We start from the raw sequence: 14316 nt of genomic DNA on the forward strand, positions 1-14316 counted from the left end.
AGATCGCCAACAATCCCTCCTTTAGGTTTTGCAGGTGTTACTAATAAAGTGTCCAGTTCGTAATCGCACGGATGAACAATGACCAATGAGCAATTTCTGTATAATTTGAAGACTTTGCCCCTCCAGCAACTTTCCCCTTCCCGACTAATTGGTGCAATCAATGGGACCCCCCTCAGTGAGGAGACATAGGGGCCCCTTGCAGCAGGTGTTGGTGTTATTTCAGCGTGGAGTCAAGAGCAGTTGTGCATGCAGGTCCTGGAGGCCCAGAGCGATCAATATTGTCTCCTGGTGACCGATCACAGCAGATTAATCAGTGACACAAGATCAGTGAGTGGCTGAAATGTCACCAGCTCCATAATTAAGACCTTCATTAAGCCACAGTTAACAGAGTAGCGCTCCGCTACATGCGCCCCCTCCCCCCTCCCCCACCCCCCCAACACAAACACACTTCACACACATCCCCATCCTCCTTTCCTTGTCTCCATATGCTCCATTCTATCCCTCAATCTGCATTTCTTCCTTTAAAACCCCCTACTGTTTTTTTTTTCTTTTCCTTTTGCGCAACATCCCCTTTGCCTTTTTGGGCTCTCTATATTTGAAAGACACTCATGTGTACAATTTCATATATGGCTCGGCTAAATAAAAGAGGGTGGGGGGGAATCATTTCAGCAGCTTGTCACTTGATGAAAAGCAAGTTTAATCCTGTGTTGTTGTGCTAGACCCCTTTTTGCTCAATCTTTCATTTCCACTTACTCGCCCCCCCCCCCCCACCCTATAACCCCGTACACCTCATCTCTGCCTCTCTGTCAAGCACAGAATATCTTGGCTGTAGTCTGATGCTGCATGCTCCTGTAATCCAGATTAGCCGGCGAGTGTTCTTAATCTCATCACTTGCCCAATCCCCGTGTGGGTGGGTGTGCTTTTCCTGGTTTTGGCGCAATAGGGGCGGAAGCAACGATAGACTCGGGATTAGAGTAGATTCTGAGAGAGAGTCATTGGAGAGAAGGTAAAGCGGAAGAGCCTTCAATAATGCACTCATGGGAACACTTCATTAGGTGCACCTAATAACATCTAATGGGCGAGCTATACCGCTCAAAATTGATTGAAACCATTACAGAGGGAGACCTTTTCTATATTTACCCTTTTCAGATCGCCAAAAGGGGAAATAATAATGGACCGTCTCCATGACTGCCATCTTCAGCCAGATGAATAAATACATACTGTAAATGATCAAATAAACATCACTTTTCTTCGTAAATATAAAATCATGAATATGTCTCATAGATTGGAATCGATGTAGATGTACCTAATGTTGTGGCCAGGAGTGTATTGCTAAGTAAGAAAGAAAAAGGGTGAAAAAAAGAAAAAGGATTTTCTTACATCCAATATGTGTATTTTTCTTATTTTTCTTGGACTCTCATAATCTTCAAGCATTGAAACTGACTGCATCACGTGTTTATTTATTTCCAGATGAACCGCCCAATCCAGGTGAAGCCGGCAGACAGTGAGAGTAGAGGGGGTAAGAGACACTTGTGCACACCCACAACACACACATTCACGCATTTGGTCAAACTGCACAGATGAATGACACTGGCATCTTTTCTATCCATTTATCAGGCTAGCAGCAATAACATAAGATGAGTTAAAACTGGATTTTAATTGAATTTGTTGATCATAAGAAAAATGCAATTGAATATAAAGTGGTACCCAAAGTTACAAAGTAAATTTGTTACGTAAATAGAGGTAACTTTTACCATGGAAATGCAATTAATCCGTTCCACCCCTTTAATTATCGTAATTGTGTGGTTAAAAACCAATAAAGTACAGTATAAAAATAAGTGAAAATATACTTCATTATGGAGAAATAACATACTAAACAAGCATAAGTGAGGAGGGGAAAAGGAGAATAACCATTGAAAAATAGTCTCCTTCCAAATAGGGCTGTTAAAGTTAGTGTTAACTTTGGAGATTAATTTCAATTTTATAGTGTTAAAAAAATTAACTCAGTTAACTCAGTTTTATTTACTTCCTGTGGCAGCTGACCTCTGCTTACTTGGCAGCCAAACTTAGAGGACAGTCACTGTTACAAAGACGGACTTTTATATGGTTTTACTTTAAAAAGTTGTTCGATGGAGAAATCCCAAATAACTTGTGCACTTTGCAAAGCCAAATTCCAAAAACCAACTGTTGTATTTTACAGCAAAAGAATCGTGTTCAAGGATCAAAGAAAGCTAATAGAACAGTCTTTGAATTGAAATACACTTAAAAAAAAAAATCCACATTAATTCCAAAAATTTACTCAAGTAAATATCTATTACAAGCTTGGTAGAAAATTGTAGTTGAAAAATGCAATTAATCGCGATCAATTATGGAAAGTTTTGCGATTATTTAGTTAAAAAATTGTAATCGCTTGACAGCACAAAAAAAGCCCAATCTTATTCAGATGTTTTTTCTTTTGTCTATATTCTAATTGAGTTTTTACTTTACACACAAAAAAAAACGATCCAGGGAATCTTGCCTTTTTTGCGATGGTAATCAGAAATCCAGGCGACCGCTGTTAAAATTGTGAATGGAAAAATTGGGATCAACATTTTCCCCAAAATTTTAGATTTGGTGCCACGGAGGATACACCGAATTTTATGCGGGTTTTTGAGCCGTTTACAGCAACAGTAACCTGTAAATCATTCTGAGGTCTAATTAAGAGTAAAAAAAATTTCAAAAACGGCACAACAAATATAATGAATTACAACAATGCTGGTTAAATGTGCGTCACTTGAGAAAGTTTGTAAAAATGGTCATTCATAACTTAGGTTCCACTGTCATGTGACTATAAAAAATAGAATCTCCCAAAAAAAAGATAGTAGTAGTTATGTAATTAGTACTGTAATATAGTTGCAGTCCTGAAATGCTTTTCCTAGTCAGTGACAGTGTAGTATTGGTAGGTAACTTTTGTATTCACATTGTCACAGAAATCATGTTATCGGTCTTGAGCAACATCTGAATATCCATAATGTGTTTCAGTTTTATCTTCCCTTATGCTGACTCACTGTCACGTTACTGGGATGCCGCCTTCTGCTTTTCCTTGCTTTGACAAAATACCACAACTCAATCTACTGTACTAGTGTGTTTTGTTCGCTCTCAAGGAACCGTTTTCACAATGTTAAATCCAATTTTATGTACTGTACATTAACAATGGCCTTGTGCAGAATGAGCCAAAACATGTAGGCACGTGACGTCAGAGACTGAGCCATTACTGAAAGAAAATGTTCTGCCGAATCTCGAGCCACTGCCAGATGCTGTTAGTGTGTTTTGCTGTGCGTTTGCGTTACTGCACTCTGGTGGTGATTTTAAGTATAGCAGACGGCCACAACATTAGGTCCACTTGCACAATTCAGTATAGTACAAATGTCTGGCTATTATTATTTTCTGTTTTGACACTGATTGAGCCCTTCATAATGACTTATAATAATGAAATGATGACGTACATCAAATCTAGTAATACCAAACAAATAGGTTCCACCTGCACGCTCAAATGAAATCTGTTAGAAGTGCCGAATCAAATATCAAAACGGAGAATTATTTTGTAAATACAAACGTTTACTCTCCCATCTTTTCTCATTGACTATGTCCAGCCTCCACTCATATTATCTAATTTTTGCTTTGTTTTATCTCTTTCCTCCTCTTGATGCTCTCCTTCCTCCTTAGAAGACAGGAAGCTGTTTGTGGGCATGCTGGGCAAGCAGCAGACGGACCCTGATGTGAGAAAGATGTTTGAACCCTTTGGCAGCATCGAGGAGTGCACGGTGCTCCGCGGGCCCGACGGTACCAGCAAAGGTAAACAACTTGAAAATGTGAGAAGGGCACACGCTGAGCAAAGGGAAATCTAATAAGAGAAAATCAGGGGAAGTCAACCCAAACACATATTTTTAAGAATATGTTCTGTGCAGGCCCACTAGTCTACCCGTTTTTAGCTTGCTCAGGGGGCGGCCATTTTGTCACTTCATTTTGTGACATCGAAGTTGCTCAGGGCTCAGTTAATAACCAATCATGGCTCGGTTTCAGAAAACAGGTGAGCCGTGATTGGTCGTTATCTGAGCCCTGAGCAACTTTAATGTCATTTTCAGTCGACAGAAATGACAAAATGGTCGCCCCCGACATATCTAAAAAGGGATGGATTTTGTTGCTTACGGAAGCCAACCCAAACATATTTTTTTCAAGAATATGTTCCCAGAAGGCCCACTAGTTGAAACACGGCATTCTGATGAATTTTGCGTTTGTGGAATATAAGTAAAGCAGCAAAATGCACTCGTTTTTAGCCATCTCCGGGGGCGGCCATTTTGCCTTCTGTCGACTGAAAATGACATCACAACTGCTCACAATGACCAATCACGGCTCAGATTCTGAGAATAGCGCAGCCGTGATTGGGAACATATTCTTGGAAAGAATATCTTTGGGTTGACTTCCACTTGAACTGTTTGCTATTTCAAAACACATACAAGCTAAATCTGATCTCCCTTCAGTTTGCAATGTTAAACAAAATGATGACTATGAACCCACAGCGCTCACATGAATGAGAGTGACTATTGTGCGTAACAACGCTAATGATATTTGCCATGTAAATCAAAGTGTGACGACAGTTCAAACATAGACGTGAGGTTTTCCTGCGTCTGTTGCCTGAGGCATGACTAATGGTGCAATAGGTTTTATGGGTCATTGCTAATGACGCGAGTGGCGCTTTACAGGCTGTGATTGATGAAGCAATGAATGTTTCCCAGACCATGTTTAATGATACCAAGGTTACTGATGAAGCGCTCGAATTAAAGGCGGCGCCAAATGTATTTTTAAATGGAAGTATCCAGTGTGTGCGAGGCCACGCTTTGACGATGTGTCGCGTTGTCCCGTCTAGGGTGCGCGTTTGTAAAGTTCCAGAACAACGTAGAGGCCCAGGCTGCTATCAACGCTCTACATGGGAGTCGTACTCTACCAGTGAGTCCACACACACGCGCACACACATTCACACAATTGACATTTTAGACTTTGTGTGTCAGTGGAACCTCCTTCCTGATGTTTGCTGGGGCTTTATAGAAAAGCTGAAGGAAATAATGAGCACTTCCAAATAGCAGTCAGTGTGGGCACAAAATCTTCCGACTTCTGCTAGAAAGCAAAACAAATGTCAGGGAAATCCTACTCAAACAATTTATCTGGGTCGCATTGGTATCAGCCTGTTCAGATTTTTTTTTCTTCTTTTCCTTCTAGGGAGCTTCATCCAGTCTGGTCGTTAAGTTTGCCGATTCGGAGAAGGAGCGGGGGCTTCGGCGAATGCAGCAGGTTGCCTCTCAGCTGGGAGTCATCAGTCCCATGACCCTGCACCTTGGGGCCTACAACGCCTACACGCAAGCTGTGAGAAACACACTTGCATGCATGCACATACACACCCCCACAAACACTCACCGGTTTCTTTTCACACTTTTCAAAGAATTCAAGTTTTCAAGTGAGAGCGAAAGAGCTCAAGAGGGCCGATACAAGAGCTGGCTGTCTTTTTAAAGACAATAATGCTCAGTTTGGAATTTGGATTGACATTGACAAAGACGTAGTCATTTAATGATATGTGTATTATTAGGGAGGGGGTTTTTTTTTGCTGTAGAATTCCTTTTGAAATTTGAATCTCATTACAATGTGCAAGTGGTAATGATGTTACAATACAATGCGATTTCATTTCAACTTTACTAAATGTTAAGTGAAATTTCAAATTTTGTTCAGGTTGACAATATCATTACACAGTCTAAATTAAATTTTAGGGTTGTGCCCATATTTAACTCTTTTAAAATTGCGAAAAATTGGTTATAATTTTTTTGTCGCACAATTGTTGCTGATTGTTTTTGTTTTTTTTTAACACACAAATTGCCTAATTTTTGCCTCCTGTCAATGCCAACCTCTTCACCCTCCAGTTGATGCAGCAGCAGGCCCTGGTAGCCCAGTCAGCCTACCTCTCTCCTGTTGCCACGGTGGCGGCCGTTCAGATGCAACAGCTGGCTGCCCTCAACCCCAGCAGCATCATCGCCACGCCGATCGCATCCATCACTCCCTCCTCAGGTAACTGGAGACGCCTGGTGCGGCCATTCATGCATGATTAGATTTCTGCTTGAAATATGACAAATGCACAAGAGGGTTGGACCTATGATCACAAGATAAACAAAACAAAGGTCTCATCTCATTTACCATGTAGATGTTTATTATTTCATCGAGCTGTTATGTAGCCAAACTAAAACTACGTAATGTATCAATGTACGGTGCTTAAGAACATTAGTAGAAGTCATAGCTGCCCAACAACATTGGTAATGCATAAAATTATTTACTTTTATTTGATAGTTAATACATACTGGTATTCTGGCTGCTGGTGTATTTTTTTTAAGAGAAATTATTTTTTTTATGGTAATTAGGCTACTAATATTATCCATGGGTTTTCAAATGTTCAAAGAATGCAAATGAATAACGAAGTGCAAGATGGCTTTAAAAAGAATAAATCAGCGATTCAATTATTGATTTCATTAACTCATTCACTGCTAGTGACGAAATTATTCGTCTTTTCACACACCAGCCATTCAATTCCAGGAATTTATTTATATTTTTTTCAATTTTTTTCAAACTTTAGTGTAAAAGGGGGTCTGAAAATGTCTGGCAGTGAATGAGTTGCCCGCTGCATGAAGTAAGCGTTTTGCTTCAATCCAATATTCAGAGCTGAGCAGTCCCTGACCCTCCGGCCGGATGCCCATTTTTGGGGCGGGGGGGGTTTGGGTGACAAATTTTTAAAAATGGCTGGACTAAGCATGGCCGGAAGTGGATTTTAGTCTGGCCCACTAATCGGACCTCATGCGTGTGACGTGGTCGCGACGCGGCCAAATTTCATCTCAGCCTACTCGATGAAAGGCTTCTTTTTAGGCTTCTTTCTACTCCCGCGTCGGCGCGAGCGACAACTGCTGCATTGATTCACGTGACCGACGCGTCTGCAACAGATGCCACACACACATCAGGAATTGTTGCTGCTCTGATCAGTCCATTATGTCACATGTTGCGATGACATACAGTTTTCCACACGGAGAGGAGAGAGAGGATGCAGCGCACAGCTCGTTGCCGCTGCAAAAGCAAACTAGTTTGGCAATAAAATTAAATGCATAGTCCAGCCATCTGGGTCCCTTTACGGTTGTAGCAGTTACGCTATCCATTGTTGTGGCTGTCTTTTTGAAGCGACGCCCCCCGACTTGGAACTTAACTGTTTCAAAACAACTTGTGTCCGGGAGTGTATTAAGATGCGCGCAGCACTCAAGTATGACGCTGCCACATTAAGGTGGAGTTCATGCACTTCATCTGGTGTATTCCCTACTTCCGAAAATATGCCGTAGCAAACCTGCTGTGCATAGTGGTTTGCTGGTATGCTTTTATTTTGAAAGGCCGTGAACGATGGGAAGTGTGGAAAATAAGTAACTTGTTGACTGCGACTTCTGGCCGACTGTTGGATCCAAATAATTATACAATACGACAAAACCAAACCCGGGGCTCGCAATAGAAGTAAGCACACGCAGTTGGGTAAGTAGTAAAGTACTAGTGGTGCATTTTGAAGCGTGTCCACAGCGGGTTCGAATAGTAAATTAGCATGCTAATGATCCTTAAAAAGCTTCTGCCGTTAGCATCTCTCCCGCGGCGGCGTCAATCACGGGCTGGATTGCGGGGGGGCTGGACGGCGGAACGCGCGGGGGGGGGGGATAATTTTTATGAATAAGGGCGGGGGGTCGCGGCCGGAAGGGTACTACCCAGGTCAAGGCAAAAAAGGGTCAAGTGCCCAGCTCTGCCAATATTATTGACTTCCCTTAAACTCACTCCTGACTGCATTTGACGTTTAACTCCACTTTCTTTATGCAAATTAGGCATTTAGATAACTGAATTGCTGTCTGCAGGTACCAGCACTCCACCCTCCATTGCCGCCACACCTGTTCCTGCTCTGCCTCCACCAATCGCAGTGAGCAGCTACCCCACTGTGGCCGCACCACCCAATGGCCAATCAGCAACAGAGGCCTTGTACACCAACGGGGTCCATGCCTATCAAGGTACTGCATGACCAAAGCATCCTAGCCTGTTTTTTTTTTTTTTGGGAATGAAATCCCTCTCCTCCCGACTCACAGGCTCCTGCTGTCATATGCCACAGCGAGAGTGTAATTAAGAGCAAATGTAACGAAGCGACAGAACTGCACGTTATTTGGAGCGTGCTGATGTGCATAAAGCGATTGGTGATGATGTTTTTGTGTCACAGCTCAGAGTCCTGTGCTGGACCCCCTGCAGCAAGCTTACACAGGCATGCAGCACTATACAGGTGAGGCTCGCTCAGCAGTCATTCAACAGGTGCATGATGTGGAACTTAGAATGTTCTCATATCGTGTAATGTGAGCGTACTTCCTGTTCTGCAGTTTTTATAATGCAGCACACCATCATCCATGAAAAGCTAATGGTTGAATGTTTGATTATTTTTTTTTGAAAGGAATACATTTCTAATGACAAAAACAAAAAAGGTTATTTGTGTATTTCAAGTGTACAATGCTCTTCTCTCACAGCCAAATATTAAACATCAACATTCTGGCTCTCCCTTCCATTTACACAGGATGTGTGACCTGAATACAAAAACCTGTTATGTAATGTAAGACTGCCAAACAACCTGTGCATTGCCCCATTTCCAGCAAACTAACTCTTTAAAGTAAACATCACAATTTTCTTTTTATTTTTGCAATTGCTTTTATTGCACAACGAGTCATATTCAAGTGACTGTTAAATGTTGTATTTAGTTGCAATTGTGTGTTGTAGTCATATAAACAAAGTATATATATATATTATATATATTTATTTTATCACATGACAATGTTATAAAATTCAAATATTTTTTTTCCACATTATTAAACATTCCAACTAGGTTAGATAAAGGATTTTAGAAAGATTTTCAGCACAGTAATGTACTATATGTAGGTCATGCTATAGTTCAACGTCTTAAATTTTCCCCCTTGTCATCACACTTGTTGCTAGGCAGAATTCTTCGGACACTGTCGTATTGGTATCATTATCTGCAGTACAGTGAATTTCTTCAAATAGTAGCCATAACATTGATAGGTGACGAGCTGCTTGATTACCAATCGGTTGTCAGCTTTAATGAATACACCGCCGACGAAATCATCCGCAAGGGGAGAGCTTGCAGTTTGCCAGCCAATGTCATGCGCGGACCCCAGAGCTTCTATTTCTGTTTCCGCAATCTCAAGCATGGCGTACTCGGGACTCATTTTGATGCAAATGAGGGATGCCAATTCGGATTGGCCGGGAAAAAGCCAAGTAGTAGTAAAGTAAAAACCGCTCGGTCCGTTCCCATGTACCTTAGTACCGTGTCAGTTGGCCTGCTTTACCATACCGAGATGTCTACCATAACACTCAGAAATGTTACAAATGTTTTTTTTTTAGTAGCAGTTAAGTATGTTCTAATTGCTCGTATTCTTACGTAATGATCTTTCTCTCTTTCCTGCAGCCACTTATCCTGCTGCCTACAGCCTGGTGGGGCAGCCGTTCCCCCACCAGCCCACCCTAGTAGCTCAGCAGCCGCAGCAGCCGCAGCAGCTACAACAACGTGAAGGTAATTTCTAAAAAGTGAATGTAAAATAACCTCAGACGTGTTGGCCGACACGTCATTTGGCACAATTCGGATTACGGATTATCATTGTGCAAACAATGACGCAGTGCCGCTGCTTTGTCGGTTCTTGACTTTATCAGCGTCACTTCTCTACCTTGCTTTACATAATGATTACTTCTGCTTATGTGTCAGTAATGTCATTTACTGAGGTACGATGTCATTGTAAGCACATTATAATACCGTCTCAACCTACACCACATGGAGTGGATTTTAGAAAATGTTTCCTTCTTTTTCCTCTATTTGTGTAAAGGTCCCGAAGGCTGCAACATCTTCATCTACCACCTGCCTCAGGAGTTCACCGACTCTGAGATCCTGCAAATGTTCTTGCCCTTTGGAAATGTCATCTCAGCCAAGGTCTTTGTTGACCGTGCCACCAACCAAAGCAAATGCTTCGGTGAGCCGCAGTCACGCCGATAACTATTATTATGATCGTTTTTACCAGTCGTGTGGTATTTAGAAACAAAAAGATGATTTGACACAAGTCACTTAATACACTAGCTCAGTTTTCCCCAGCCTTTATTGAGCCAAATCATATACTTTATTTTACATTAGAAACATGTATTTATTTTTTTACAATACTTGTTTTTCTTTTTCATATACTCTATTTTACATTAGATACATATCTTTTTTTTTTTTTTTTTTTTTACAATACTTTTTTTTCATATACTTTATTTTACATTAGAAACATTTTTTTTTTTAATCAAAAATGTCAAAATCAAAAATGTCACAAGCAAACAGGTTGCCTGTCACTGCGAGCTCTGTTTTCATGACCAGCACAAATCTGGCATGGCGAGCGGTAAATGATTTTTTTCAGGCCGTTTTTTTCTATTGTTTTTTTTTAAGTTCCTGACCCGATCAGCTTTTTTTTAGACACACAAGCAAAAGATTTTCCATTTACTGGAAAAAGCATTTGTCTGAAAAAAAAGAAACTTTAAACCTCTTTTTAAAAAAAGATAAGATGGTAATCAATGCAAGATGGTATATTTTTTTCAAAAAGGCCAGTTTGCGCCGTTGAGGGCGCGAACACTAGCTACTTCATTTGCTGCCAATCAAACCCAATATAGAATGAGGTGGCAAGAACGGGCAGCAACTTCGATATGTCCATGGACCTCATGCAAGTTGTACTTCAGCAATCTTTTTTTTGTGTTTGTTCGCTTCTCTCTTTCCTTAGGTTTTGTGAGTTTTGACAACCCATCCAGTGCTCAGACTGCCATTCAAGCCATGAATGGCTTCCAGATAGGCATGAAGAGACTGAAAGTGCAACTGAAGAGGCCCAAGGATGCCAACAGACCTTATTGAAGGAGGTGAGCTTCAAATGAGGATATGGGACGGACAGCAGCTAATGCGTGTGAAGATTAGCCATTCAGCAAGTGTATATGAGAGCTCTGTTCATCTTCCGTGGCTGATTTTCATGTGGAACATGTCAATAATCTTCAGTAGATTAACTTTAATGAGGTTGCAACACTTACCGTCTTTTATGGATACATTACAGGCATCCGTTTTAATGTTTGAAAGTGTTGTTTTTACAGTAAGTAGCTGCAATGTTAGTGAATATATTCAGATGGAATATCCTGTTTTAACAAGTGTTCTGTCACAGCTTTGGATGCAACTGCTGTCAGTCATTAATTTTCCTTTGACCTTTCATTTATTGTTTTTGTGCTTTGCCATATGCCATTTTTCCTGAAACAAAATCATCACACCACTCTCAAGACTGTCCCGTCTACATACATAAATCATGGAGATGTGCGTCGCTATGGCTACGGTTGCTTAGCAACCGCTAAAACCTCCCCCTTCCTTCTCACTGCGTTGTAAGTTAATTGGCCTGTGTTGGTTGCTGTGGCGATATTGCCTGTGATGGTTGCCATTAGCAATTTTTCTTTTGGGGCCGTTGCCTTGATTCACCATGCTCAACTGCATGGCGGGTTACTGTGGCGACCGTGAACTGTGTTTGGTGCGTTGTGAGTTTCCTCTTATTATTTTGTCGTGGTTTCAATCCTTGCAAACACTGATCGATAAAAAGTCACTTTTGACCTCAGCATCTGTAAGTAACTGATTATCATGACATGCTTTTTTTTTTTTTTCCCTCCTGTTTTAATCCTCCAAATTTTAAAACAAACTGTCAATTAAATAGTAGAGTCCTGTCCCTTTTTTATTATTATTTATTAGTTGCCTTTTTTTTAATCTGTCATGATTATCATTCTTACACTTTCCCTTTGTTTAGTTGGATGGTGTGGTAGTTTTCCGTGAAGTCGTGAGGGTTTGTTTTGTTTGGTTGTAACTCAATTCCATGTGACTTTGTGCCTGAACTTTGGTTGTTGTTTGTGACACTGGAAATGTAATGAACATATTTAGCTATAAAGTACATAAATAGTGGACACTATAATGTTTGTCTATGATGGTAGGTGTGAAACTAAGTGACATTTTGAGTGTAAATGTCTGTGTGAAAGCTATAATAATAATGATAATAACAATCGGGTGTCTATTTTTGAGACACTAACGTGACTTTCAGAAGTTTTGGGTTAATCTGTTTGGTTCCTGTGACATGTGCTGCTGGCAGAGGAACTATATTCCTCTTTAGGAATTCTGGGGACCAAAAACATAAGAAATTTCCCACTAATGTGTTTATCTGAAATTTGTAATCTACATCAAGCTCATAGAAACAGTTTATCTGCAAAGCACCGGCAAGATGGAAGTAGACGTAAAAGTCTGAGATTTTTATTTTTTACCACTAATTGAATCAGGCCTGTGCAAATAGGCAACCTTTTTATTATTTCAGGCTCATTGCCAAATGGAAATGAATCCTCTTTCCATTTACCGTTAATAAGATACTTCAGCATAAATGCACTCAAATCAAAATAAAATAAATCCATTAAACTTATATTGAAATACAGCAATTACATTTAAATAGGTAATACTTAATCAAAATGAATCTTCCCCTGAGTGAAAAACTCAGCTTTATGGTCCAAATGCCAAATTCATAGTCGATATGTCGATCACAGCTCAATACATTAATTGAGACCTATTATGTAATTTAGTCACAAATTAAACCTATTCCCAGGTGTCTTCATAAAAGGTCTGTGACTTTCCAGCAAAATCCACCCATTTTTAGCCATCTCAGGGGGCGGCCATTTTGTTACTTGGCTGAAAATCATAGTTACTCAGAGCTCCGGTAACGACCAATCACGGCTGACCTGTTTTCTCAAGATGAGCCGTGATTGGTCATTATCCGAGCCCTGAGCAACTGTGATGTCATTTTCAGTCGACAGCAAGTGGCAAAATGGCCGTCCCCTGAGATGGGCAAAAATCACGTACCACAAACATAATACTAATCAGAATGCTGCGTTTCGACTAGTGGGCCTGCATAGAACATATTGTTGTTAAAAAAAAATTCGAGGTTGACTTCAAAGTCACATTTATCTTTGGTCCAAAAATGAATAAATACAATTAATTAAATAAATTGTATGGAACATATAGTGGTGGGATCACAATAGGTGGCAACAAACAACAAGAGGTTTTTACGAAAATTTGCTCCTGATTTAAAAAAAATGATATAATAAATGTCTGCAGATGCTGTTTTGAGCAACCCACTCAAAATGAGACTACCTGGCGGATGATTTTGACTTTAAAAAATCTGAATGTCCATAACATACGGACAAACATTGGAGTCAGTGCCCACCAGAATTCCTATTGTGCATGTTCTGAATTAATTTGCCTGCCAAAAGAGATAAAAAGCTACTTTTGTCCAAACGTGCATACACTTGCAGCACTATGACTGCCACTGTTTGAGTTGCATGGACACTATAAGTGAATAGTGATGCACCCCTGCAGCATCAGTGCAAGCAGTGGGTAATGACTGCAGTTTTTATTTTAATGAAATATATGAATTTGTACTTATTTCATGTGCTTTAAATATTTTGTCTTTTTTTTCTCTTTCTTACCTCCAGGACAATTTAGGAGTTCAATCAAGAAAACCACCTCGGGATGTCCCAGCCTTGTTTGGTTGTTTGACCAACCATAATAGCACATAGGAGCAACACCTCACACACAAAAAAAAAGACAGTATGACATTATTTAAATACACTTGCTAAAACACGAGCAACTGCAGTAATATCATTAACAAATACATCGGCAGCATTAGTATCAGAAGTGCTCCAAGAGTTCCTATCATTCCATAGCTGGATTCATTTATATTATGTACATACTATGTCAGCAACAAGTTCTAATCTACATGTTAAAAAAAAAAGAAGAAGAAGAAGCATATCACTTATGTGATTCTACTGAACAGGGTCCTGCTGTATAGTGTGATTTGTGATCTAGAAGGTCGGCTCTACACAGTCGGGAGGGAAAAGAAAATATATTCTGTATCATTACCACTGGTAATTTTGTTATGTAGAAGTAGTTTGATTATTTATACGTAAATTAAAATAATGGTTCTTTAGCAGGAAGAGAATTGAATGGGTTTCCTCACACTGTACATACCTTAGTTGTGTGTGTGTGGAGGGTGGGGGGGTGGGGGGACGATGGTCAAGAGGGATGAGTAAAAGCATCTTCAAAATATCTGCTGCCACTACTTTTCAACTATATAAAGTGGAAAAAGG

The 14316-nt window shown here is 40.3% G+C and overlaps 1 protein-coding gene across 3 annotated transcripts in view; it reads left to right on the forward strand.

Annotated features, from left to right (window-relative positions):
* The window catches only part of celf3a (cugbp, Elav-like family member 3a), a 31987-nt gene extending 17907 nt beyond the window's left edge, over nt 1–14080 (forward strand). The window contains exons 4-15 of one of the 3 annotated variants that reach the window (XR_015081966.1): nt 1471–1519; nt 3706–3834; nt 4907–4986; nt 5257–5400; nt 5949–6093; nt 7953–8102; nt 8306–8365; nt 9557–9661; nt 9969–10112; nt 10890–11022; nt 11429–11526; nt 13663–14080. Coding sequence is in view for 2 of the 3 variants with exons in the window: in XM_086013643.1 (XP_085869769.1) it covers nt 1471–1519; nt 3706–3834; nt 4907–4986; nt 5257–5400; nt 5949–6093; nt 7953–8102; nt 8306–8365; nt 9557–9661; nt 9969–10112; nt 10890–11017 (1134 nt within the window). In the remaining variant the exon portion in view is untranslated. The remainder of the gene's footprint in view (nt 1–1470; nt 1520–3705; nt 3835–4906; nt 4987–5256; nt 5401–5948; nt 6094–7952; nt 8103–8305; nt 8366–9556; nt 9662–9968; nt 10113–10889; nt 11023–11428; nt 11527–13662) is intronic. The other 2 variants (XM_086013643.1, XM_086013644.1) reach the window with 2 other exon arrangements.
* Nucleotides 14081–14316: the final 236 nt, after the last annotated feature.

This window comes from Filicampus tigris, chromosome 18 (genome assembly GCF_054856515.1).
Source record: "Filicampus tigris isolate MCC_2025a chromosome 18, RoL_Ftig_1.0, whole genome shotgun sequence".
NCBI classification, from domain to species: domain Eukaryota; kingdom Metazoa; phylum Chordata; class Actinopteri; order Syngnathiformes; family Syngnathidae; genus Filicampus; species Filicampus tigris.